General features: G+C 40.3%; 1 protein-coding gene across 3 annotated transcripts in view; it reads left to right on the plus strand.

Moving 5' to 3' along the window:
• The first annotated feature begins 2,435 nt into the window (after nucleotides 1–2,435).
• KDM5A (lysine demethylase 5A) overlaps nucleotides 2,436–27,567 on the plus strand; it is a 50,515-nt gene continuing 25,383 nt past the window's right edge. For all 3 annotated transcript variants that reach the window (XM_082309980.1, XM_082309981.1, XM_082309982.1), the window contains exons 1-13: nucleotides 2,436–3,149; nucleotides 5,115–5,192; nucleotides 6,227–6,349; nucleotides 8,636–8,806; nucleotides 9,304–9,438; nucleotides 14,717–14,822; nucleotides 15,371–15,459; nucleotides 18,494–18,652; nucleotides 21,043–21,162; nucleotides 22,344–22,502; nucleotides 24,142–24,323; nucleotides 26,088–26,250; nucleotides 27,090–27,209. In XM_082309980.1, the coding sequence (XP_082166106.1) occupies nucleotides 2,985–3,149; nucleotides 5,115–5,192; nucleotides 6,227–6,349; nucleotides 8,636–8,806; nucleotides 9,304–9,438; nucleotides 14,717–14,822; nucleotides 15,371–15,459; nucleotides 18,494–18,652; nucleotides 21,043–21,162; nucleotides 22,344–22,502; nucleotides 24,142–24,323; nucleotides 26,088–26,250; nucleotides 27,090–27,209 (1,770 nt within the window). In that variant the 5' untranslated portion in view covers nucleotides 2,436–2,984. The remainder of the gene's footprint in view (nucleotides 3,150–5,114; nucleotides 5,193–6,226; nucleotides 6,350–8,635; nucleotides 8,807–9,303; nucleotides 9,439–14,716; nucleotides 14,823–15,370; nucleotides 15,460–18,493; nucleotides 18,653–21,042; nucleotides 21,163–22,343; nucleotides 22,503–24,141; nucleotides 24,324–26,087; nucleotides 26,251–27,089; nucleotides 27,210–27,567) is intronic.

The raw sequence follows: 27,567 nt of genomic DNA on the forward strand, positions 1-27,567 counted from the left end.
TCCGGAAGAAAGGCTGCTATTACCCTTGGTTAGACGAGCTGCTCTCTCCACTTCTCATAAAGCAGTTGAATATAGGGTACAAGGGGCCGAAGTCCTCTCAGGGGAGTGAGAAATACTTCCAGACGACCAGGAAGAATAAAGACTGACATGGGGTAGACAAGGCCCAGCGTGGCCCAATGTTTCGGAGGCCAACAGCCCCCACAGCGGAGGGGGTAACGGAGAAAAGCGTAAAATTCTGTTGCAAAAAGGGTATCTTGCAGAACTGATAAAATGAAAAAAATGTCCCCTCCCAGGTTATTTCCTTCGGCTGGGGCTGCACGGCTAGAAGGCGCGTCCCCTGGGTGGTGGATAGGGGATCCCTCTCTGGAGGGTGCACCGGATAAAACTGAAGAAGGTGCCGCGAACCAACGCAGCCTAAGGGAAGGCCACCCTGACAGAAAAACCACTGGCCCTCCAAGTCATGGGGGTTGGGTAGGAGGCCAACTACCTCCTCCCAGAAAAAAAAAAAAAAAAAAAAAAAAAATTGCAGAAATGACGAGCATCAACTTTCAAAAAAAAAACCGAAATGGCGGAGATGGCGAAAATCAGTAATGAAGTGAGGAGGAGGAGATGGAACTGGATCGGTCATGTCTTGAGGAAAAAAACGACAGAAGACTGCGCTGTGGCCCTTGTGACTCCAGAGCACACAGCCGCAGACCGATCGAAGTGGAAGAACGATGTTTGCGCCTTGTGTGCCTCCTGGCACTGAGAGAATTCAGATTCAGATTCCCAGGCTATTTGGAATTTTTAGCTTTTTATGCTGTTAGGAAAACCTGCACCCTTCCCAGTAGCACCTTCCAGAGCCCTCCACTAGCGTAAATGCATTAACACAAAATTGAAACAACTTCGAACAGTCTAGAAGGAAAACAGCAAGACTGGTTCTCAAAACGAAGCTTTTGCATGGATTAGGTGTTTTCTAGCACGGAGTTTTTCCCCTGTAGTAATCCTGGCTAAATTACTGCTTATCTTGGAAACTGGGTACATTGGTGATTCTGCTGTTGGGAATAGAATACACCTACACACGTATTTCCTCAAAAGAATCTGGTGCAGCCCATCAGAAGAGAGACACAATGAAATAATAAAAGAAAAGAAAATGGTGAGGGGGGTGTAGAAATATAATTTCTAGATAACTGCTAAGGGAACATCTGCACTCCACATGCTTTTACAGTCATAAAAGTATCAGGCATCCACGTCAGGAGCCCCCTGCAAAATATAAGAAGACATTGCAATAACACAATCACCATTGGTAAACTCCTTCAATGTTTTATAAGATCAGCTTGCTCTTACCTATAAGTTTTGTCAAAATCAACCATTCACATTGGAGCCATTCGTTTCCCATATGTAAAATGTGGGCGACACCTCTTCCATCTGGCGGGGAAGCGATGCAGATAAATGTATTAGTCTGTCTGAAGCCGATCTTGTAAGCCTCCTGGTAATGGGAGGAGGAAATTAACTGTTTCTGCGACTGAAACAGTACACCAGGGCCAAGGCTGGAATAAACAGTAAGAACAAAGTGAGATGTGGAGTGTGGTGAAGAGTGGAGGCAGGGCTCTGGTTAAAAAAAAAAAAACACGCAATCTTTTTTTGAAGGCTATGTCGTAATGGATAGGTAAAAGAGGTACCAGGCCAGTTCTGACTCCTGAGTACTTGACTTTGGAAATTAAAACATTCTGTACGGGGAGGAGGAGATCAGCAGGGTATCTGTACATAATGCAGAGACTGGAGGGTGATTGTGGAGTACTTCACACGACCTTGTAATCAATGACTGACCAGACTTCTGAGGTCTTACTGGAGAAGCTGCGAGAGGGACGCTCTGGGCCAGAGACAGTGGAGCCGCCAACAGCAACGGACGTTGGCGGGCACTGGCGCCGGTTAACCGAGATTAAACTCAAGACTGGCGGGAACAGCCGCCTCGCAGGGTGACCAACGCGGGCCTCCGCCGGCGGCACCCAGCAGACGCCTGCGCCGCCGGCCTGGGGCCCGCTCGCGGCCCCGCCCTGCGCGCCGCCGTGCCGGCGGCCCGTTTTCTGCTGAAGTTAACAACCAGAAGCTCAGAGTCCGCGTACGACGCTGGGCCCCAGCCGCCGGCAGACGCGACCCCGGGGCTGGGCCCGCCCGCCTTCCCGCCCCGCCGGCCCTGAGGCAGCGGCGGGCCGCCCCCTCCCCCCCCGGGCCCAACGGCCGCCGCGGGGCGGGGCCCGCGGAGGGGGCGGGGCGTGCGGAGGGGCGGGGCTCTCGGGCCTCCTCCTGACGTCCGGCTCAGACAATGGGCGAAACGGCCCCCTTCAGCACCGGAAGTGAATGGCTCGAGTTTCGTCGCACATTCCTCCGCGGCGGAAGTGAAGGCGGCCCCTCCCTCCTCGAACCCCCTCCCCCCGGCCCCCTCCTCCCCCAGGCGAGCCGTAGGGTGTCCCGAGGGGCGGCGGGCGGAGCAGCTTGTCTCTCGGATCTGTCGGAGGAGTGTCTCCGGGAGCGGCGGGCTCGAGAGGCGGCCGCTCCCTCAGCGCCGGGAGCCGCCTCGCCAGACGGGTGGTGAAGGGACTACTTTTTGGATCGGAAGGCAACAGTTCCTCCTGCTTCCGGGGGAGGGCTCAAAGGCAGACGCGTAACTTCCGGCGAGCTGGAACGCGAGCGAGAGGGGCTCGGCGCGGGGGGAGGCAGCCCTGGGGGACGGGACAACAACACTCGCCAGCAGCCGCCCCCGCCGCTCCGCACCGCCGCTCCGCACGGCCGCCCCGCCCCGCCCCGCTCCGCACGGCGGCCGTCCTGCCCGGCAGCCGCCGCCGGAGGATGCGCCTCGGCCACCGGCCCAGCCCCGCCGGCCGCCCCTGAGGTCCCCCCCTACCCCTTCGCCGCCGTCGCCGCCCCCGGCCGCACCCCACCGCCCTGCCCCGCCGCGGCCCTCGGTGCGCTCCCCCCGTCGGCGGCGCCCTCCCCCTGTGGCCATGTCGGGGGGTGGCGGGTCGCGCTATGCGGCCGAGTTCGTGCCCCCGCCCGAGTGCCCCGTGTTTGAGCCCAGCTGGGAGGAGTTCAGCGACCCGCTCGGCTTCATCGGCCGCATCCGCGGCCTGGCCGAGAAAACCGGCATCTGCAAGATCCGGCCCCCCAAGGTACCGCCCGCCAGGGGCCTGGCCGGGGGGGAGGCAGGACGGGGGGCCGGGCTGGGCCCAGGGGGGCCGGGAGGGGCTCGCCGTGTGCCCTGGGCTCTCCCGGGTGCGCCAGGAGGTCTGAGCGGGCGCGGGGTCTCGGTGGCAGAGCGGTGGAGGAGGGGACCCGGGGAGCCCCTTCCCCCACTCCCGCTGCTCGCCTGGGCTTTCGTGCGTCGTCGTCTGTAGGCCTCGGTGTCCGTGCCCGGGACACCAAGGAACCTGTACAGGCTTTGACCTCAGAGCTGGGTTTTGTAGAGGTTTCCTTGGAGCAGGTGAGAAGCTAGTAGTGCATGGCGGTGTCCGGGACTTCACGCTCTTTTTACTTTAAAAAAAAAAACAAACCACAAACCAAAACCCTACACCTTACTTGGGAAAACTGCAAAAGCATTGTAGGTGAAATCGGGCGTTTGCTCTGGGAGGGGGGAGAAGGAGGAGGGGGAGGTGGAAGGGTATTTCTTTTTAATGGATCATTGTTTATAAACGTAATCTTGAAACTGTTAATAGAAGTGTGGCCAACCTGTTTGTGCAGGGGAATTATGTTTATGCGTAGCCGTTTAAAAGGTAGAAGCTTAATCTCTCCGATGACTTGATCATTATTTTATGATGACTTGCCCTGTGACCTGGTGAACTGTTTAGACAAGAACATCAGGCAAAAGGTGGTTAGATCACTTCATAATTAAAGTACAAATAAACTTTAAATATAGCTGTAAAATAAGAGAGTTGAAAATACGAAGAGAGAGGATGAAAAAAAATGAAAAGAAAGCGTGTAACTGAGAACAACTTGGATACGGGGCTTGCTGATTAGATTTCATGATCCTTCCTCTGCTTCTGACCTGTCTGGGTTGTTGGTATCTGTTTAGTTGGTTTAATGACATGGTGAAAACTTGACCTCCAAGGGGCTGCCCTTTCTAAAATAAGCAGAATGGCTTGGTTGAGAGGCCACAAGAAACTGATCCAGATCCTGTTCATTGAGAATAACTAGAACTTTCCTGGCCGTTGAACGCATTTGTATTTCTCCATGATTGCTTAGCTGTTTGCATTGCAGGGTTTTGCAGGATGCATACGTCAGGTTGATTTGCAACCTGCAATAAGGACTGAATCAGACACTTTATACTAAACTTACTGATTTATTATTCTTTTCTGTTATTAGAAGCTGTAAATATTTTACGATTGTGCTTGAGGCCTTTATATGCTGCAGCAGTGCAAGTAATAAATATTTAGTGTGGCTTGTCCACCTGGAATGGGGTGTCCTTACTCTGTTGTACTTACTGCCAGGTAGACAATCTAGTATAGCTTAAGCTTTCTTAAAAATACTAAAAAGCTGAATTATACTTGTTCTGATGTCGTAACACAGTTTTGAGAGATGGGGCTAGGAGGCACTTGTGGTTGAACCGACTGCTGACTGTGTTGAGAAAGTCATTATTTAAGGCTGCGTTTCTGTTAAAGAATCGGATTCCCGACTGGTGGTCTTATCTTTATTGAAATGGCTGTAGACAAACATGAAAAAAGTTAGATGCATAATAATGTGCTTTATTTAGTGTTTGTCACTGCTGATGGTGAGAATTTTGCAATGTGCAGGATATATGGAACTTTTTAAAAAGTAAATAAATACCCTGTAGCTTGTTGGTTATCTCTCATATTTAGTCTAAGTATGAGGTAATGCATACTGAAATGCTTTGAACCTTTATTTTCTTTTACATTTTTAATTCTGTAAGGATCTCTTTCTTCGAACTAAAATATTGTGGGAAGAACATTATTTTAAAAGCACAAGACTGTCATAAAATTGGAAAATGATATCGCCGGTTGTACTGAGAAACTCATTTACTTTTGGGAGCTTGTTTACTCAGATGTTGCTAGGGTCTTCTGTTTTGTGCGTTTTTTGAGAAATTTCTTGAAGCAATAAAATGTCTTTCTGTCTCTGTTTAGGACTGGCAGCCTCCATTTGCCTGTGAAGTACAAAGTTTTCGTTTCACTCCACGAATTCAGCGCCTGAATGAACTGGAGGTGAGCTTTTCCACTGTTGATACAATTTTGTGTTTGCACTGAAAGCGGTAGGTCTCCTTGCTTGAGATTTGCATCTTGGCAGGTTTCTGGATGGGGGAGACTTTAGAAACCCATAGACCACATCAGTGTTTATACTTGGCAGTGGCAGAGTTCATATAAAATAACTCTCCATGGCTTTGAGAAAAGTCTGGTTTTTATTTTATTACCTAAAATAACCACAAGAGTTTTTCACATTCAACTGGAAATGTCTAAAATGAGTGCCAAGTACCATGTTGTGTAGTAAGAGCAGCCAGTGTCTAGCCTTCAGAGCTCCACAGGCAATGAATTTTTTTTCTTAAAGTATTTACTGCTGTTCTGAAGCCCCTGGTTACCTTATACTGTCTTGATAATGCCTTTTAAGCCTTAAAATGAGCTGTTTTTTTATAGGCTTATTATAGTTGGTTAATTTTACGATTCAAAAATGTATGGGAGCTTTCTTGAAAGCAGTATGAGTCCCATTCTGTTCTGGTTTTTCCTTTTCTCTACAACGTTTCTCAAAGCCTTGCTCTGTTCATATACCAAAATGTCATCTATCATTTGGTTTGTAAATGGGTCTCCTTATGGAAAGTGATTTGAGCACTCCAAAAATACTCAAGGGAGGAGGCCCTTCTGTATGGTTAAGGCATATATAAAAACTGTTTGTGACTTTCCCCCCCGTGTATTTTAATAATTGCTCTTGTGTTGCTCCCTGGAATGCTGATTTTTCAGAAGTCTGCATTTTGGTTTCAAACCAAGGAATTGTTAGGTAAGAGTTTGGGTTATAGGATCTTAAATGCAGAGAGAAAAGCATATACAGTTTTCTGTTTGTAAATATCTTTCTTTTTATCTGTATTTGTAGGATTTTTTTTTTACATGACTAAGAAATACCGCGCTTGCCAAGTTGCACTTTGAAAATGTAAACACTATAAAAACTTGTTGTGTTTTTTCCCAGGGCTGTAAGGTATTGTCGTGCTTGTTTTGGGACATACGCGTTTGTCTTCCTTTATTGATTGCAGGCAATGACAAGAGTGAAGCTGGACTTCTTGGATCAGTTAGCAAAATTTTGGGAACTCCAGGGATCCAATTTAAAAATCCCTGTGGTGGAGAGAAAAATACTGGATCTCTATGCTCTGAGCAAGGTGAGTAAGCAATTGTAGGCCTTGGTCAGACAGGGACCTTGTTTTTCATTCAAGTTCAAGAAGCCAAGCAACAGGGAGGGCTTGTTTTACAGCATTAATCTCATTACTATGGAGATTAAATGAGGGAGTGGGGGAAAAAATATAGCGAAGGAGATTTTTTTAAATTGAATGGTTCTGGCAGACATGTCAAGCACAGTTAAATTGCCTTTGGTTGGATTTTATACAGCATGTATTCGTTACCTTGTATACAGCTTGAACATCCTGATGTCAGCTGGCCACTTGCTTTTTAGTTCTCATTTTTTACATATGGTAGAGCTGCAGGAGTTTGAGGTGGTTTTTGAGAAGGCAGCGGTATACTTGCATGCAGTTCAGCTCCTGACCTAGCAATTCTGTAATGAATTGTTGTTATAATTGCTCCCTCCTCTTTCCCCATAGAGGTTCTCCACATGACATAAACATGCATCTTTGAGAGTTTATAATGTCAACTTCTGGAATAATTATTTTAATTGAATTCCAAAACACACTAGGCTTAAGGCTGGCTAGAAATTTATATTACTACAGTTGTGTTTGGTGTGGTTTTTTCCAAAGTTTGCACACAAATAAAATCTCTGGAATTTGCTTTTGCATTGGGAAAATATATGTACTGTTACAAACTTACATGCTAAGGGTAGATTGTTAATATAAATAGGTAGATTTCTTCTTGCAAGGCAAGGAATTCAGATATGGTAGAGGTAAGGAATTAAGGTAAGGTAGTTCTAGTCCTTCTAGGTTAGAGCATCAGTTTCCATTCCCCATCAAGATTTCTTTCTCTTAGGTAAGTAAAAATGCAAAGATCTGAATAGATATTATTTTTAAGGAAAGAAGTCATAGTCTTTTGGACAGCGTGGAATTGCTGATAAAATGCAGAGAAAAGCTGATAAAATATCTTTCAGTATTCATTTGGTTTTGGTTTTTTGGTTTTTTTCTTTTTTTTTTTCCCCATGTCTATGGTGGTTTGTTGGGATATCCAGAATATCATGGTGGTACTGGGAAATATCTGGGTCACTGTTATGATCTGGAACATTTTACTTGACTGCAGATATGCAGGTCTAAGATTATTTAGTTACTTAGTGGTTTCTCTAGCCACTATCTATACATTGTTCACGTATAGATAATTTTAGAAATCAATTTTTCGTGGACACTTTGAAGATAAATTGAAATTTAGGAATAGTTTCATTTAAAATGGCTTTTCTAGTACTTTGCTGTAAATATGAGGAAAAACAATGATCAATAATATTATTATCTAAATGTAGCTATCTGATTATAGGAGGAACCAGAGTTAACTAATTTATTTGTCACTGTCACAATTAGACTTTTGAATTTACCTCAGCGTCAAAAATAAACCATAAATTTCACTCCAGTAACAAAATGTTTTTGCGCTGAGGTTTCTAAGTCTGTGAAACGTTAAGCATGAAATTTGGTCCTCGTGTAAAGAAATGTAATGCGAAACTACACTGTTGTAAAAATGCTATTAGTCTTACAATAATCTAAAAGAAATTACAATCCATTTGGGTTTTAAGCTACTTGGCAGTGAAATTGTACAGGGAATGGAAGCAGTGGAAATGTGGCCAGTGTTTCTGAGGAAGCAACTAATACACTGTTATGATCATTGCTTGGAGGCAAATGGTCTGTGGTTTTTCATTCTGTGTACATACTAGTTACATCTAAGTAGTGATAGTTCTGCATGTGAATTACTAGACTCAAACCAATTGAAGTCAGGTGTAAAAACTGGACCGAGTTATTTGGAAGGTAAATTCAGTTTCTCCTCTTTTTACAGTAGTCTCTCTTCCATTCAGGGTTTTGTGAGAGTTTCTGTAACTCTGAAGTTGAGAGCTCCAACGCTCCCTTCTGCCTGGGGTCTGTTTGAATGGGCTTCACTTCTGGCCAGACTTGTGTTTTGCATCAGAGTACAAGTCTGGTGAGGGTTAACTTTTCAGTTTGTTCTGATGGTAGGGTTTGTATTCTTTCCAACATGTCACAAATCTTAACTGTTGGACTCCTCCTGTCTAGAACAGTATGCAATTTACATTTACTAGGAAAATTGTCATGTTAAATGTATTCAGTAATGAGGGTAAGTAAGTGCTTAGTTATTAAAGTACTAGTCCTTCAGGAAACAAAAACTAAATTCAAGATTCTGTCACTTTTTAATAGAACCTTGTAACATTTGGTTGGTTTAATTGATTCTTGGTTTATGCAAGGTGGTGAGGGTAGCTCTAAACCCTTAATGTTTTTATTGATGCGTTTCAGATTGTTGCCAGCAAAGGAGGCTTTGAAGTAGTCACTAAGGAGAAGAAATGGTCTAAAGTGGCAAGTCGGCTTGGCTACCTGCCAGGAAAAGGCACAGGGTCGTTACTCAAGTCTCATTATGAACGGATCTTATACCCCTATGAGCTCTTCCAGTCTGGGGTCAGCCTTATGGTGAGACGTTTCTCTTTCACGATATGAAGAGTGGGACCCAAACTGCACATAGAATGCTACTTGTTATTGCATACAAAACTAGGACGTAGGGTCTGTGCTTTTAGAAGCTTTAGCTGTGTAAACAAACCTAGAACCGCCCTCATACTCACCTGTGACAGAATAGTGCTAGAAGGTGTAATGTGACCTTGTGTAGTTATTTTCTGATAGCCATTTCTTTATAGGACTGAGGCCAACCCTGTTGGGAAGGAAAACAGAGCAAAAGATGATATGATTAGTTGGAAAGAAGTCTTTCTCTCTCTCTTGATAAGCTGGCAGTTGAGATTCACTTTCCTTATTTGAAGGGTGCGTGGATTAATTGGCCTCTTGTCCAAATGACATGTGTAATGCTGTGTGATTTCACTCATCCTGTTTCTTAGTGAACAGAATGATTCACAAACCATGGAATGATCAGCACTGCCTGATCAATCAACCTTGTGTCCTGTGCTCTGATCCCCTAGGGCATCCAAAAGCCAAACTTGGACCTTAAGGAAAAAGTGGAGGCTGAGGACCTCAGCTCAGATGCCCAGGCTTCCCCAAAGCAGGCTTCAAGAATGAACGCTGTGCTGAAGAGAACCAGGCGTGTCAAATCTCAGGTACCCCTGTTAATTGGCTCTTACAGATAGAGAACACTGATTCCTTCCATCAGCACAGCAGCGTTGGCAGTGCAACAGCCTTTGTCTGGCTGCAGGAGCCTGCTGAAAAGCACCGCCAGGAAGCAGTCTTCATTTAAATAAAATCCAGAGACGGATGTCTCTCTGAGGCCTGGTTTGCTTATGGTAGATGCTCTGTTTATCTAAAAACTTTCAAAAGCTGCTTTTTGTTTATTGACAAGTGGCCTATGTACTTTGGTAGTGAATACAGCTGTATACACCTAAGCAGCTAAAAAGCCATTTGTGAAATGATGTTGAAGTTTCTGCTTGCGCAAAGTTCAAAAGGTTTTTTTTAAAACTTTTTAAAATATGCCATTTAGTTATACAAATGCAAATATGTGTTGATAAGTGTTTATTAATTGTGGAAATTGCACTTGGGACTAATTATCTCAAGCTGGACTGACTTTGTGAAGAAATGAAACAGATATGAGGGTGGATGCTCAGCGATGGCTGGAACTGTGTAGGATTTCCACAGTTTTTCTACTGAAAAGCAGTTTATTTTCTTCTGGTGGTATAGGAACGTCTGACATTCTACTAGATGATATTAAATCCTGGGAGTATCCCCCAGTAAATCTCAATTAAAACTGAATCACCACCATTTAAAATGCTGTACCATTAGAAATAATCCTGGAGGCTTATTCTCATGGCTCCATTGCTTCTATTGGGCTATTTAAAGCAGGCCTTAACCTTTTGACAAAGATTTCTGTTGCAGGCGTCATCCTAAGGCTCTTCACTGCTGGCCAGTCAGCAGAACATGGGCGAAAGCTGGTTTTATATGCAACAAACTTACTGCTTGCTTGATGCCATTCTAGACTTACTTTAAGCACCACAAAGTTTTTTCAAGTGCTCTTAAACTGCTTTTTTTCAAATGCATCTTTCTTGTCACTGAGGTATTTTAATATCCTTTATAAAATCTCATCTTTTTCTCTGATGTCATGATCGATTTAGACTGAACTCTTTCTTTTAGCGTATTTTCTCAACTTACTGAAGCTGACAATGTTATTTACCGTAGCCATATAACAATGCATCACACAAGCAGTCGCAGGCTGTGATCTTACTAGATCTCTCAAATCACGTGTTGTTAGTGAGCTATCCAGAAAAACTGAGAACGCTAAAGGAACTGCAGCAGTCATTTGTTATGTGGAATTCTGCTTTGGATTTGAATGAATCTTGTAAGATAATGCCAGTATGACCTTTTTCTTGTACATGGTATAAAAGTGTTGCTATGTTATTAAGATCCTGTGGGATCTTTTCTCCTGCTAATTTCAGTGGAATAATGGTACTTCTATTTCTCCTTGTTGGAAAAAATGATTCTATGGTTATCCTGGCACAGTATAGCTCCTTCATTTCATTTAAAGAGCCTGCATTTCGGAAATCAGATTATTTTACTTGGATCGTCTATGAAAAGTAAATATGTATATATTATATTTTTTTAAATACCTTTTATTAGCCCTTTGGCCATGGTATCTTTTAAGCATTACAGTTGTTAAAGTGGCTGAAATGAGTTCTTTAATACAGGAAAAACTCAACCTGCTTGCATAGCTAGGAGAAGTATTTTTTGGCTGTGTTGGAAGCTACGTATAACTTTAAGTCAACTCTGGAACTGTATTTAGAAACAGAGATTTGTCTTCAGTAGCACCAAATGGTAGAAGTGTAAATATCTGGGAAATGTTGAGAAATTGTTCCAGATTTCAGTGCACCTCCTTATTGTAGACAGGACTCTGTCTATTGTTTGAAGTGCATACCTGGAATTTACCAGAGATTGTCTATGTAGTCTTCAGAGAACAAGTAATATGCAAGTAATGTAAAAACCTGCTAAATAAATGTCATTCTGCTCTAGCTGAAACATCTGAATGGTTTGTTTAGTGTGCCAAGTAGCCCAATGCCTGGGTAGTGAGCATGGATAACTACACTGACCTCTGCATCTCAGTAGATTTTTTCCAAGTGCTAAAAGTACTTTCCAAAAATGCTCTGCATCTTCTTCTTGCGGATAACTTACCTAAGAATAGGTGATGAATAAGAAAGCATAAAGATAGTAATCAGAAATTACAGAAATAAACAAAGATCCCAAGCAGTAGAAGGGGGTGGCAGACTTTCAAAAAGCAAATTTTTGAATTTTTAGAGAAAGTGAAAAATGAAAGAAAATAGGGAATGAGAATTCTCCTTTGTGAAAGATGGGTTGGGAATCTTTGGATACTACAATCAAATGACAGTTGAATACATTGTCTCTGAATAGGAAGAGGATAATTTGGTGATGAGAGATTCTGCTAAAAAATAAACTTAATGCTTCATTCTCTTTCCCTTTTCTCTGAAGAAAGCTATCACAAATAAAAACTGAAGAAGGGCAACTGAATTACTAAAGGCTTGTAAAGAAAAGGACAACAAAAAGTAGAAAGAATTCAGATTAGGAAGAGAATATCCTTAAGGAAAGGTTAAATTTAGGAGAATACTTCTGTCTTAGAAGAGAGCAGTATATCTTCATAGATGATCTGTCAGGGTGTATTTTAACTGGCAAGGGTTTTGTCTAATGGGGTTACATCATGATGATTTCTGGTAGAGAAATGCAATACTGGAACAAAAAGATAATGAAGTGCTATCTTTTCAAAGGACATTAACTTAAGGTCCAGAGAATTTTATGAAAAATTGAAATAAATTCTAAGTAGTATATCTGCTTTCAGGTTTCTTTTACAAATCTGGTTGATTGCAGAATAACAGAATTAATGAAATAAGCTTCCATTTTTTTTTATTTGAAAGACTTCCTTCCATGGGAGTAATTGTGTGAAACAAAAGAACTCTGGGAGATGCTGACAAATGCCCAAAACACGTAATAAATACTTTGATTCTTGGTTGTCACTATTCTGGTCTTGTGCATTGGGGGTGGAGGGGTGGGGATGCAAATGTTTCAAAGTTGATGAGGGTAGGACAACAGAAAAAGTTAGTATGTGAATTCAGTGTAACTGGATCATGTTATTAGGATTTGCCCATATATAAGAAAAGCCTTTGGGTTGTACTTTCAGTTGAGAAGGTAAAAGTAAAATACGTCTGCATCCTTCAGGAGAAAGAGGAGCTGAGTATAAAATCGCAGTTTAATCAAGTTCATTTCGTTTATATAGAAAAAATACAATGCAAAAGCGTCATGGAGTTTTGTGGTGTTAGCAATGAGAAAATGGCAAGAAATGCAAGATTTCTGCTTCCATGCATTCCCAGTTTTGAGTTTGGTGGTTTTATACAGTCTTAAAAGATACCCCAGAAAGACTACTCATTGAGGCTTCTGAATGCTTCTGGTATTCACACCTTAAACTATCAATATCCTGGCAGTGTTCATAAGATTATACAGGAATCTGATTTTTAAAAAACATTTCCATTTCAATATGCAACCTGTTCTTTTTGAAAACTGTATAGCTTTTTCCACCTGAGCATGAATGGATTGCATCCACTTAGATTTAGCGGAAGCCAGGTAAATCTGGGTGATGGAGTTAGGAAAATACATTTAGGTAATGCATTTTTAAACAAAGCTATAAAACTGAAGAGAGCTTGCTGCACGTTAATGATTTACTTTTACTAAATACGATAGTAAAACTATTTTTCCGGTATCATTGAGAAAATTATCTTAGGTCACAATAGCAGGGGAGAGAAATTGTGGAGATCATTCATAAATATTGCTGAAATGATGGAAAATTGTACTGTGCTAAGAAATGTAATGTGGGTCGATTCTGTCAAGTTCTATTAGTTGAGAGAATGAATGAACTGTTAATGAATTTCAAATGGGACCTGAGAGACTATGAAGTCTCCAGGTGGTAGGCTTTCCTGTACAGCAAAAAAGTCAGTGTTTCCTTACGGCTTGTTAGCCAAAAAGTGAGGAATTCCTGAGAAAAATTTGCCAGTTAGCGTGCAATTTCAGAGTGGGATTCCGGAGTTAGTAACATGAACCTAAAGTGAAAATAATTTAACAGCAACATAGAATTCATAAATGTGCAAAACTAGGATATCGACAATAATCAGTTTGGAAAGATGCTGATTAGCATACTGCATACACGGTTCAGTGGGAACAGGGACTCTAAATATCACTAAAAATTCCTTAGAGTAATAATGCCTAGGAAACGGTATCTCTTTTAATGTGTTCCGGAAGCAACAAAACGAACTGATTTAGACTGAATAAATGGAAATTATCTTCTTTCTTTCAGCTTTATTGCACGTGCATTTGAACTTGGTTGTTTTTTTTTTTTTTTTTGTCTATTGATTAAAAACTGAATACATGTCACCCCAAGGGAGCTTATTTCATGCATGATGTATCGGGCCATAACTCTGTGGAAAATAACAGGTGAAGTATTATCAGTAAGTTACTTGAAGATAACTTTGTTGGAATTAGATTTGCTGAGATCTTTTGAGATGAGTGAATTTCAGGAGGAAGATTGCAAATGATGAGAATTCGGTGGCCTTCTAGATCAGCTTAGAAAAGGTTTTCAAAGTATAAGGAGGCAACGTAAAAATACCAGGGTGATTGCGTTGCAGATAAAAACAGAGTATGGAGGTTCTTTTTGTTGTGAGTGGCAGTGCTGTGGGAAAGTGAGGTAGGTCAGTAATGGGAAACGGGCAGGAGTTGGGTTGAACGGAACACTTCGGGAAAGAACACGGGCAGGGGCGTGGCGTTGTCACCTAATGGGTCTTTCCATCTCTGATTTTGAGGTTGCAAGGGCAGCATGAGTAGCTGTGATCTCAGAGTTGTACTCCTAACATTTCATCACAAATAAACCCAGGAGCAGCCAAGCTTAAGGAAGTAGGTTGGAACTCATTAGTGTCATGTGTATGTGTCTACTTGAGGAAGCAGATAAAAAAATTTTGTTGGAACAGCGTATGTGTTAACATCCAAGGACTTGACTGAATCATGGTGATTTTGGAAAATACTGCTGTGGCATTCTTATTTATTTTTTGCTAAATGTCAAACCTAGTCGTCTTATTTGCTGTATAGGTGAGTTTCTGTAGTTTATCTGTAATACTAAATGGGAAATAATTTGGGAAGTTGGGACAAAAATGCTGTCTTTTATTCCATTTGCATTTGTTCATTGGCTTTAGGAAGAGAAACGCATGTCTTTTCATGCCTCTGTTTCCTGTCTTTTGATGAGCAGATGTTGTGGGAGAGTGGAATATAAACAAATTATGAAGAGACATGGAGGGGAAATATTGATGGTTTGTGCTGATGTGGTCTTGTTTTTATTTTTAGGCGGAGGCAGGAGAAATGAGTAGGAATACTGAACTAAAGAAGCTGCAGATCTTTGGAGCTGGACCCAAGATGATGGGACTGGCATTGGGAGCAAAGGATAAGGAGGGTAATTAAATCTTGGGCTCATCATTTTATATAGTAACAAAGCTGTTAAATCTTTCTGAATGTCTCTAGAGATAACATTAAGAAGTAAGCAAATCATTATAACTGGAAGAAGAAAGCTTAAGTATTCTAGGGTTTCATTCATGAGAAAGATTTACAGGGTGCTTCGTGTAACTTGGCATAGTTTCAGCTCTTCATGTATTATATAGTAACAGTAACAATTAAGCAGCTGTTGCATGAACTGAGTGACTGGAAGGGAAAACAGGATTTGACAATACTGAAACTGATCCTACCAGCTAAGCGCACAAATTATGACTGTAATTCACTCTGTTCTGTGAGGCAATTGGGATCACCTGTGAGGAGAAGCAAAATATGTTTTCCTAATCCCTGTTTATTTTAGATTGGCCAGGTATAACGAGGCATTTTTGCTTTCTTTGGACTGCCAGTTTCTGATATGAAAGGCAGGGTGCCAGGCTGGATCTGTGTTGTTTTTTGCAAGTTAAGTCTGTCTTGATGTGATATTAATAACATTTAACTTTATTTTACTTCAAGATGAGGTGACACGAAGACGGAAGGGAACCAGATCAGAAGCGTTTGGAATGCAGATGAGGCAACGCAAAGGAACTCTTTCTGTCAACTTCGTAAGTTTCATTCCTTTGCTGTGATTTCTGATAATGAGAAATTCATTTATTTACTAAGATTTTTTTTTTCTAGCCCCCCCCCCCCCAATAGATGAATGGGTGGACACTGCAGCAGATGGTACTGTTATGGGAAGAATGAACAGTATTTTGAAAATTAATCTATGCTGTAGGTTTCTGTTCTAATATTTCAGACAGGAAGAATCTTGCAACATGAAGGTACTTGCTGATCATGGGTTTGAGGGCTTGCTTTGCCACACACTTCTTGCATGCCTTCAGTAGCTCACTTTCTATTTGAGCTCCCCCTGGTAGAACAGTTATAATACTACTTCTCTTCCTTACAAGATATTTTGAGGTGCTCCAGTACTTCAGGAGTTTGTTTTTTAGCAATTCCACCTTTCATGTCTTCTCTGTTTTGAGTTTAAACTAGGTATTATACAAGTCCACACGAGAGAAACCCCGAAGGGGAAAAAAGAAATGTTTAGCGCTCTGATGTTTCGCCATGGAAGGGCAGTGTATAGTTCTTGATGGCTTGCATAGCACATGACTCTCTACTTTTAAAATGTCATAATTTAGCATGCGTATGCAACCATGAATGAAGGTGCATGCTTTTAATGTCTTAAGAATCAGGCTCTTCACCAATAATTCAGCTGTTCTTTTTTTCTTAGTCTGAGAACACTTACAAGAGCTTATTTTAAATTTCAACCGTAGAAGGCCAAGGCAACCGAAGGTCTCTAGTAATCATATTTTTATATATGGAAATGCCTCCTGGGGAAAAAATGTGGGAGAAGTTGGATGTTTAAAAAACAGATCACTGTGCCATTGCAGCTAAGTTAGAATTTGTGACTTGAATTTTTTTTAATTGTGCTACTACTTCAGAGTATATGGTGTTCCTAGGCTGTGTGTTGTGACCATTTTTTAAGTATGCTTTAATTTAAAAATATTTTGTCTAGTCTCTGTTTCTTTATAGAAAACTCTATTTGTTTACTCTTTCCATTTACTCCTATTTATAAGAGAAAATGAAAATACTGTAGCAACAGAACTGCTGTTTTGGAACTGTATTGCTGTTAACTGTAATCTTGTGAAAGTCTGTGACTTAATACCATTTGGTTCCACACTTTTCTTTTATACTTGGATGAGAGATCTTTAAGGAAAGCAGTCTTTGAAGTGCACAGGTGATACATTAGCCTTACATAACTTTAGTCTGAAAAATACTGTGGTGCAGTTTTGTTTATACTTCTCCCTCACTCATTTATCTTTTTGTGAAATGCTAACTGTGAAATTTATTTTATCTATGTGAAATGCTAACAGTGAAATAAAATACACCTTTTTCTTTTTATCCCCTCCCCTCCCCCCCCGATAAATATAGTTATATGTCATCATAGTCTTACTGTATTTTGTTACAGGGCTAGGAGGCTTATTTGTGGTTATTGTGTAATCACAGATCTGCTTGTTGTGAATACATATTTTAATGCAGTCTTTGTATTTGACAAATCATCACTTGGGCTGACGTAAAAAAGATTGCGTATGTTAATATGAATTTGGAGAGAAGAAGATATCAATGATAGGTAACTAGTGAGTATCATAGAACAGCCTCCTCTTACAATTAGCATTTTAATTCATTTTTAGTTTTGAGAAGAGAAAACTAAGACTTGGAAATGTCTGCTAAGGTACCCTCCTTCCCTTTTAGATACTTGCAACAAAAGCAATTAGTTTGATGTTTTAGACAGGCATGATAGTCCATGAGGGTGAGTGCGTGGATTTTTTTAAAAAGGGGAAAACGATATGTCTCTTAATAGAGCTGCATTGTTTTTTAAAATTGTTTCTTAAGAAACCTGAGCAATCTTCTGAAGTGTATTATTGCATAGCTAGGAAGCTACACCTAGCTACTTAACTAGGCTGGTGTAACTGAGATGGGGTTGACATCAACTATTTAACACAGCTGTGTGAACCTAATCAGCTGAAAAGCACATGTTCTTGTGACATCTTGATGAAAATAACAAACTCCCAAAAACCAAACCCACCACTTCTGGTGTTATTTTGAACTGCATGAAAGAAGTATGCATAGCCTGGCTTGCTCAGTGACTGACGGGAGTAGTAGCAGAATTTGGAGCAAGTGTTATTCATGAAGTTCATGTTGTTATTAAAAAAAATAAGATGATTTTTTAGCTGTGATAAAGTAATACACAGTTTCTTCATTTAGATTATGTTACAGATCTTCAGTACTATATTAAATGCTTATATTAAATTAAAAGTGGTTTGGACAATACAGGAAGCAACAGCAAAGAAAATTTGAAACCTGTTGATATGGTTTTCTCTTTGTTCCCTGCGAATATCTTCCAGTCAGTGTTGTTCTTGTTGAGACATTATCTTGGACAGATGCCTGCAAAAATTGTTTGCTATTGTACTGGAATTAATACTTCTCTCTTATCATTTGGAGTTTTTATCCTTTATTTTGGAGAAAAAAAGAAGTTGGTACCTTTACATGCAATTTCCTTCCCTTCTGCTTGGATGTTTAGATAGAAATCTGTAAGTTTGTGGGTTTTGTTACCTTTTCTTTTCCATTGCAAAGATAATCATTGTACTGTTGTAAGTGATGGCATGTATGTTTCTGAAATAGTTTTTGGAGATATTCGTCAGCCATGTGCTCTTCATAGGGATTTTGTTTGAATTGTTTTACATGAGAGAGGTCCAAAGAAAGGGAGAACATGAAGTTCTAAAAACTGTAACCTACTCTTTTGCCTTAGAATAACGTAAATGAGATGCTCCTTTGAGTTACATAGAAAACATTTGTCCAGCTGAACTGGGTAGTTATTTTGCAGCATCCAAAGTCCCCTTGCCTCCCACATATTACTGCTTTGGGAAATTGAAGCATAATTGTTCATTATCAATGCTTCTCAAAAACCAGAGGAGACTGTGTTGATGTTCATATATCAGACTTCAGGATGACATCCTTTGTTCCTTAGTTTAAGGAAGGCAGGTTCTGGATGAGGAAACTTTTTGTAACTTCTTTTTTTTTTTCTTTCTTTCTCCACAGGTTGATCTGTATGTTTGTTTATTCTGTGGCAGAGGAAATAATGAGGACAAACTTCTACTGTGTGATGGATGTGATGACAGCTATCACACTTTTTGCTTGATTCCTCCTTTGCCTGATGTACCCAAAGGTGACTGGAGGTGTCCAAAATGCGTTGCTGAGGTACAGTTCAAGAACTACTCAAGCTTTGTATGTCTACTTGTATTCCTGGAAAGATCAGAAGAGCAGTTGAGCTCAATGCTGTTCCATCTGGGTAAAAGCCATAATTTTGGAATATTGTCAGGATGAGCTGTGAATCTCCAGCTGTTCTTGGTTGATGAGCCATAAGGAGAGAGAAGTTTTCCTTCTAGAGTTTGAGCATAACCTGTGTTTGTTATACAGCCATGTGACAGCTAAAACTTTGACCTTTGTATGCTAAGAGCTGAAACTCAGTTTGATAAGCCGGTAGTGGGAAATTAAGGTGAGAACTAGGGTTGTGATAGGTGTTTCAGCATAACGATGAGACATTTTGTAAACTATGAAGTAATCAAAGTATGTACAGGGAGCTTTGATTATTGGGAAGTCATGGCATTGTTCAGAATAGCTTGTAGCAGAAAGTGAAAGAACCAATTTAAAAATTTGTAGCTATTGTAGATTTGCTTTAAACTGAAAAAGGAACTGTTGAGGCTCCAAAAGTGGAAGCTAGTTGAATTTCAGTGTTCAAAAAAGAAGAGCTACCAAGTTCCAAGGGATGACTGATCAACAGCCTAAAGGCAGTGAACATCCTTTGATTGGCTTGGTATTTGTGTTAAGAAAACAAATTTTGCAAGCTCAGGAAATAGGTAGATGTAGGATTCAGAGGAAAAAAGCTTACTGTTTCTAAATCTGTAATTTTGTGACTGGCTTTAACTTTTTAGACCGTGTTTTTTCCAAAAGGGGCAGTCGCGCACAAATATGCCTGTTTCTCCACACATTCCCCAAACCCTTTCCGCTGTGGGCTTCTGCTGTTTTCTTTATGGTGGTGCATGAATAATTGTGCAGCCACATAGTGAGGTGGATCAGCTCGCTGCTTTCTAACCCTTCACCAAGAGAGATTAGATGGTCAGGTGAACTCGGGCAAATCCTGTTGTGAGGGAGGTGGAAATTTATAGTTTACAGGCAGGGGAAAAGATGCAACTAACCCTTTGGGCTGCCGCTTACAGAGTGGATTAAGCTGCTTGTTTATTGTTCCCTTAAGAGAAAGCAATAAAGGAGTATTAACAAACTACAGCAATCCAATGTGGAGGTAATTTAGAGAATATAGTAGTAAATGTAGTGACTGCAGTGGTTAAAGAATGTGGAAACTCAGAAGAAATTTCAGTGCTACTACTGCTAGTAAAAACAGGGATATGGTGTTGCCAAGGAAAAAATATGCATGTAGGGACAAAATCAGGAAAGTTAAGGTGCTAAGGAAGTTGTTACTAGCAAATTATACAGAAAGCACTTGAAAAATTCTGGAAATGCATTGAAAGTAAGAGGAAAAAGGGGAAAAACCTAGCTATATTATGTAATGGAGAGTAAACAAGTGACAGCAGAAAGGTGTTTGAGATGCTCAGTAGTGCTTGTTGCCTCAGTTTTTACTTTAGATGTTAATTGTGCACAGATGTTTAATGTAATGTTAACAGCAGGGTGCTGGAACAGAAGCTAGGAAGAACAGGGTGAGGGCTCTTTATTCAGGTCGACAGTGTTTGACAGTGTTTACAGATGTAGATTCTCTGTTGCAGGCTCCATTTAAGAACTACTTTGATAAATGTTGAGCATAGTCTAAGGATAGTTCCTCTTGAAGAAAAAGAAACTACTGATTTCTTGAATTCCTTTCCAGTCCTGTTCCTTATGACTGAACAGCTGACTACCAGATAGTTCTATGTCATGTTTGTGTTCAAATGTCTTGTGTATATAAACATTGTGTCAGTTACAAAGGGGCTGAAAAGGACACTGTAGAAATGGGTGGGGAGAGTAGCTGAAGTGTGAACTAGTATTTTTTGCATTCTTGGGATGAATGGGGATAGAACAGTGGAAGACTTGAAGGTTTTCTGTCAGATGGACCATGTCTGTTGTTAGCTGCATTGCATTGTTTTAATTTCCTTCTTCCTCTTTCCTTCTGTATACTTTCACAGCACCAAATCAGTTGATGATTTGCTGACTTGATAGGACTGAAGCACTTGCAGGGTTTGTTCCTGTGCAGTTATTCTGCAAGTGCTTGAATCCAGTGTGCCTAAGAAATGTCTTATGGCTGTCTAAGCTTCTTGTGCTCTGTCTTACTCTGTGGCTGGCAGTAGTAGATGATGAAACTTAGTTTTGGAGAGGAAAGCAGAAGTGTGTAGCTTGAGGTTTACCGTGTTAGATTAGCTTCTGTACAATTAATTCTGTTCTGTTTCCGTTGTGGTAGGACTTCCTCAGCTGAGAAAAGCACTCAAAACTGATAGCTTATTGTGTTTGGTAAGGAGTCAGATGGATACTAGGTTTTTTTGCTAAAAATGTAACTGTGTCATAATCTGCTGCAGGAAACAATATTTTTATGTTCCATTTCCTAGGAATGCAACAAACCCCGTGAGGCCTTTGGATTTGAACAAGCAGTCAGGGAATATACTCTCCAGAGCTTTGGTGAAATGGCTGATAACTTCAAGTCTGATTATTTCAACATGCCGGTCCATGTGAGTTTCAACTTTTGTTGTGATTCCTTGCAGGGAAAGAAGAGGTTTCAGCTGATCCTGGATTTTTTCTGAAGCATCTTAGCTTTGCTTAAAGAGGCACCATAAGCTTCAAACGTGTAAACAAATGATTTAGCTTTCTGGCATCTGGTCTCATTTCAAGTTCATTTCACTGTTTTCCTGTGATGGATAGATAGCTTTATGGCTTGTTAGGATATACCTTATTGGCCATACTCTAGTTAAATCCTAGCCCTTTTTGATTAATTGAACCAAGCATCTTGTGCTTTTTGGGCAAAAGGGTCTTTCTCCTGCCCTTCCTGTGGTTTTTGTCTTGGTTTAGTTTGTTCAGAGGATAAATTGTTGCTTTCCTCCCTGTTACAGTCTTCTTGTAGATAAGTCAACAGACTGAGTCTGTCTGATAATCGTGTTTTGGTTGGTTGGTTGGTTTTGTTTTTTTTGTTTTTTTTTTTTTTTTTTTTTTTTTTTTTTTTTTTTTTTGTTCTGCATCTCAGCAGCATTTTTAAAACTGGCATTTCTGCTTTGGCACACTTGTGTGATTCCACTGTCCTGTAGACTGCATGCAGCACCAAGCTGCTCCTCCTCTCAGGGTTCTTTGGTAATTTATGGGCATTCTTGCTAAAATTTCTACCTTTTTAAGGACACCAATTTATGGTACAACTTCAGGACACGGAGCAAAGCAAGGAACAAAGCTTATTTTACAAATAAGCTTCATAAATAAATGCATATAAGTAGGAATTGTAATGAGTTATATGAAGACTACACTCTTGAACACAGCTCTCTACCTGAATTTCCTTACTGTTACTCAGAAGTTCTGGTCATTATCCTCTGAAACGGTTTGGACTTTGTATGCTGTTCACTCTGTTTGCTGCTTGGCTTCTGCTGGCTGTCTCCTTCTCCCCTTCTTTTTAGCTGTACTTCTGGTAACCACATCTTCTTTTTTTGTTCATTCCATCCCTTATGATGTAGCATCCTATTTCTGTTACATTGCAGCCACTACTAAGGAATACAGACCAAACTGTATGACTTTGAAGAGATGGAGGGCAGAGAGGGTGTGGCCTTGGTGTTAGAAAATTCATGGAAGATTAGCAATGATTTACTGCTTGAATGGTAACTTCTATGTTGGGTCTTATCTGCACATACCCTGACATCTTTTCTGCTTTCAGATGGTTCCCACTGAGCTGGTAGAAAAAGAATTCTGGCGATTGGTGAGCAGCATAGAGGAAGACGTCATTGTGGAATATGGGGCTGATATCTCATCCAAGGACTTTGGAAGTGGCTTCCCAGTGAAGGATGGCCGACGAAAGCTGATGCCAGAGGAGGAGGTGAGGAACAGGATATGCAAACTGACCCCATTCTTTGCCCTGCTTAAGATTTCACATTAAGAATTTAGGTCAGAAATCAGAGTGGATTTTTTCATGAAGAAATTGCTTAAGGCTTTTGCGTGCACTTAACATTCCTTTTGAGCAGGGCATTAATCTGATATTCTAGGTTCTTTTACAGATCTGGTTGCTGATAGCTAAGCTGCTTTTCATGATTTAAGTCACACCTGGTTTGTATCACTTAATCTTAGCAGGCAAAAATGTGCAAGTTGTTACAGTATGTCTGAGTATGGGGAGACCGATAAGATTTTTTTTTTTTTTCGTTCTTGTTCTGAACCTTTTTGTTATAGAGCTAGCTACAGAAACATGATTCTAACCTCCTTAGGAGGTTCATAATAGGTAAAACAAATTAATTGGATGTAGCTTGTTTCTCTGACTGTGCATACTGTAAGAATGAAAAGATGTAGATACAGCATCCTGTTATAGAAAATTTTATAAAGAACATTTGGTAAGTGTATTACCTATTTTCACTCAGACCTTAGTGTAGTGTGTCAATTTTCTGGCTGTTTATATGTTTAAATTCAGAGGAAATGAGAGTAAAGGTGTGTTTTCATGATTGCACAGCCCCAAATCAATTTATACTGCTCACTGGAAGAGGTAATCCTGCTCACTATTGTCTTCCACCCATACCTGCACCTTCCTACCTGTACCTTTGGCTATGCAGTGATTGTGTAGGTGCTTAGTGAGTCAGAACTGCTTGTTGATCTATTTGTATTAAAGTAGTAATTTAAAAAAAATATTTTCTAGCCAGATCGCTTAAGGCACCTGACTCACTGCATTGTCTCTATAGTGTCAGAGTGAAGGAAACAGCAGGAATGTGTGGCTGAGCTGAGGGAGTGACCAGTCCTTTCAGCAACTATGGGATATGCCTAAAATGACTGTGAATCTGTGCTAACAGGGTTGGGGTTTTTTTAGGTGGAAAGTAGACCAGTATTAAAGCACAGTAGTGAGCTTTTAAGGCAGTTTGTTTGGATTCTTGTTTTTTGTACAAATTGTGTGTATTTGAAAGTAAAGGTAGAATTGCTTAACTTGTGCTGTCTTCTCAGAAATGAGTGTGTAGGAATTTCTTCTCTTGAGAAAACTTTCTGAAGTAATACATAAAGAAGATCAAGACAAATTGCAGTGCAGTAAAGCACATCTTAAAAAAGCTGAAATAATAACATAAGGTTCACTGCATCATTTAGAATCTTAAGTTATTCTATTTTATTGAAGACTTCTATCTTTTGTTCTTCTACTAGTGTTGCTGCTATTTTGTTGCACTAGAAAAGCATGAAACCTATAAACTTGGAGGGGGGGACACACTCAAAGCCTAAATATATAAGCCTTGATCCAAAGAAGATGGGCTATGTATGTTGAAATACTAGGACTGGCCTTAAATCTTAGTCTGATTAACTGCTAAGGTATTTAAGGAATTATTTCCTAGTTTTGATGCTTCGTTGTTGCATGGTATTATCCACTGTCTACTACAGAAACAGATAGGCTGATCTCTTCCTTTGTACTTCTCTTTTCTGGAGTCAATGTCCTTATGTTCTTCTGGTTTGTTCAGAATTTTCTCTTTTTTTTTTTTTTTTTTTTTTGGCAGGATTATGCTCTTTCTGGTTGGAACTTGAATAACATGCCAATTCTAGAACAATCAGTCCTTGCTCACATCAATGCGGATATCTCTGGCATGAAGGTACCTTGGCTGTACGTAGGGATGTGCTTCTCCTCATTCTGCTGGCATATTGAAGATCACTGGAGCTATTCCATCAACTACCTGCACTGGTATGGGCTCTCCTTTGCACATCTACCTTGCACTGCCCTGTTTGCCGTTAGTAAATTTGCAGTTCTAGTTGAAACCGCCTATGCACACTGATGACATTTTTAACGAAAAAGCTAAATGTGATGAGCGATCCATATTCTTAGCTGAGGCTGATGAAAAGTGAATACAGATACTGTTTTAAGCACTTCAGTGTTTTTCATTAGCTGATTAAATATTCTTGTGTTGCCAAAAATCCAGTGTCACTGTAAAATCATGCTTTACAGGCTCACATCTTTTCTAAGAAAGCTTTTGGTTTTGAACTGAGTTGCAGTTCACTGGTTCACTGCTTTATGATTTAAAGTTGGTATGCCCCTGTGCTGGAAATGGAGGCTGCTGCCTCGTGGCTTACACAGGCATCAGAGCTGACAATTCAGCAGCAGATCTATGTATACACAGAAATACTCCTATTCAAGAGAAGAGAAATTTCAAAGTAATTCTGACTTTCAGAACAATCCTAGAAGTGTTCTGGTATTCAGCTTTTGTGTTTGAAAAGAAGAACCGTGACAGATTAACTATTTGCATTGCAGTGTTCTCAGTCCATCATGCTCAGTCACAGTGGATAGGGCAGGGGGGCAGGAGGGGGAAGCTGTGGGAAGTACCCCTTCAGAATAGAATGTTTGTACATCTGGTAAAGATGAGTTGATAGCCTTTAGACTGTGATTGCACGTTTCTGGAGAAGCATGTTTGCTAGTAAAATCAGATCCGCAGGCTCAGGTGGGGGATTAATTTTGTTTCGAGTTCAGTTATTGACCTCAGCATGCTATTAACAAGATCAGTATGTGAGGGTTTTGTGTCAGCTAGTGAGTTCTAGCAGCCCATATGCAGAGTAGTAGTAATTTACTGGGCTTTACTAGCTGTGTCCTACCAGCAGGTGTCACTGAAGCCTGTAGGAACCACAGAAAATGCACTGTGCCTCATCTAACTTTTGGGATGGCTGGTGACAAGATTATTAATACATTTAAATAGTGCTATGTAAACGGTTTCAGATATTTCAGCAGACTACTGCTTGTACTTCTTAATTAAATAAAATTAAAAAATAAACCTCAGCACAATAGATACTAGGTGATTGCAGTTTATTTTGATTAAGACAGGACTGGAAGGACTGGGATAATATGTTCTCAAGTAATTTTCTGTTTAGTTTTGGTCTTGTTAATCTCTTTCTTCCCTCATACTTAACTAATTCATGTCATTAGGCATTTTTTATCTTAAGAGTCCAGTGGACCACTAGTTTTCGGTAATTAGTTATGTATATTAGATGGATTGCCTGTATTTCGTTGTACTGTCTGGTGTTCTATTCTTTCCACTTCTGCTTAGCTGATATACTATTCCATTGGTTTCCGGAATAGGACTACTCCAAGCCTAATTAAGTGAGAAATACAGTGATCTCTCTTCTCTTAAACATTGGCTGTGATGGCCAAGGTTTTGTTTAAGCTTACTTCCTTCTTCCTAAAGGAAAATAATTGTCCATTTTGTCCCTTTAGAGCATGGTAAATGACAATTATCTTCCACATTAGGCTTGTCATTGTATTGTAGTGTAATTGATTTTTCAGATTAGAATGGTACATCCTGAAGGAGATGGTTGTTGATTAAAGACCTTTTTGTGTCTATATGCAAAGTATTGGGCTTGTGTGGACAGTGGTGCTAGATTTGAGGTATACTTTGCAGTTGAGTGGCACCGTTACTTTCCTTTAAGTAATGTGTTTATTACTGTGGTTGTTTTTTGTTAGGGGAGAGCCAAAGACATGGTATGGCGTGCCCTCTCATGCAGCAGAGCAGCTAGAGGACGTGATGAAGGAATTGGCTCCTGAGCTATTTGAATCCCAGCCTGATCTCCTGCATCAGCTGGTCACTATTATGAACCCCAATGTGCTGATGGAACATGGTGTACCAGTGAGTAGCACATAAACATTTTTTACATAAGCACTCCTATGCACTCTTTTTTTCATTCTGTGCAAGATTTGTCTAACAATGGTTTGGCATAACTCTGAAGAATTTTTATGGTGGACACTTATGTATTCAATTCATTAGTTATGGGGTGTTTTTTAAAGCTATTTTCTAGAATCTTCTCTAGACTCACCATGAAATTTAAGTTATATTAGAAGTGAGCGTGCCAAGCTTCTTACATAAAATATCTTATAGAACAAGTGTACATTGTGTGTTACATTTAATTTTTAATTAAAAAAAAAACACAAAACAAAAAACACCCTGCCATAGCAGCAAGTTTGTCTGTGAAATGCTTTTAATATCTCTTGACAGTAACATACTTGTCTTATGTTCAGTAGAAATCTCAGCATTACAAACTGCTTTTTTGACCAAACATAATTGACTGCAGACCTTTAAGCAGCAGTCATTATCATTTGCTTTTGTCTTAGGATAAATTGCTTCCCTGGCAGATACCCCAACAAAGCAAACCATAAACTGTTTCCAGAAGCTTTCGCAGTTTGTGGTGCGATGGATTAAATGATGATAGAGAAACATCCCTTTTGGGATTCATAAAGAGAATTTTCAGCTGTTGGCTTATATATTCAGCTTTTTGGGTAAAGCTATAAACTGAGGATTCACTTTAAGAAGACGGAACCATACATTACCACTTTTGGGGTAGCTACATTGCCTGTTGTGTTCTATAGATAAAGTGGTGCTCAAACTTCCTTTAATTGTGTGTCTTAAACTGTGTTGCAAGTTTCATATTTTTTCTTTTTTTTTTTCCCCTTTATCCTCACTTGTATTAGGTATACAGGACCAATCAGTGTGCTGGCGAGTTTGTTGTGACCTTTCCTCGTGCCTATCACTCTGGATTTAACCAGGGATATAACTTTGCTGAAGCTGTGAACTTCTGCACTGCTGACTGGGTCTGTTCTTTTGTACATGTTTGCTATGTCTCTGCTAGGTCATCTTTGCAAGGAGAGTGTTAGTAACTTTCTTATCTGAAGAGTAGTCTTTTATGTTACATAGTATGTTTTACTTCTATAGTTCCTGGTACAGCAGTTAGACTGATGTGAGTTTCCATTACACACAATAATTTTGATCACATAATTTTAAGCAGCTTCAAACTGAAACTCTGGCATGTTCACTATCTAGGGTTTACAGTTGGAAGTTACAATCTCATCTGTAGTTAATCTATCTCTAACTTCTTTTTTGTTACCTTCAAGTAGGAATTTTAGTCCTTAATCAGAGAATTTTATTCATTCATCAGAGAAATTGTCTGTA

Source organism: Platalea leucorodia (genome assembly GCF_965183815.1).
Source record: "Platalea leucorodia genome assembly, chromosome: 4".
NCBI classification, from domain to species: Eukaryota; Metazoa; Chordata; class Aves; order Pelecaniformes; family Threskiornithidae; genus Platalea; species Platalea leucorodia.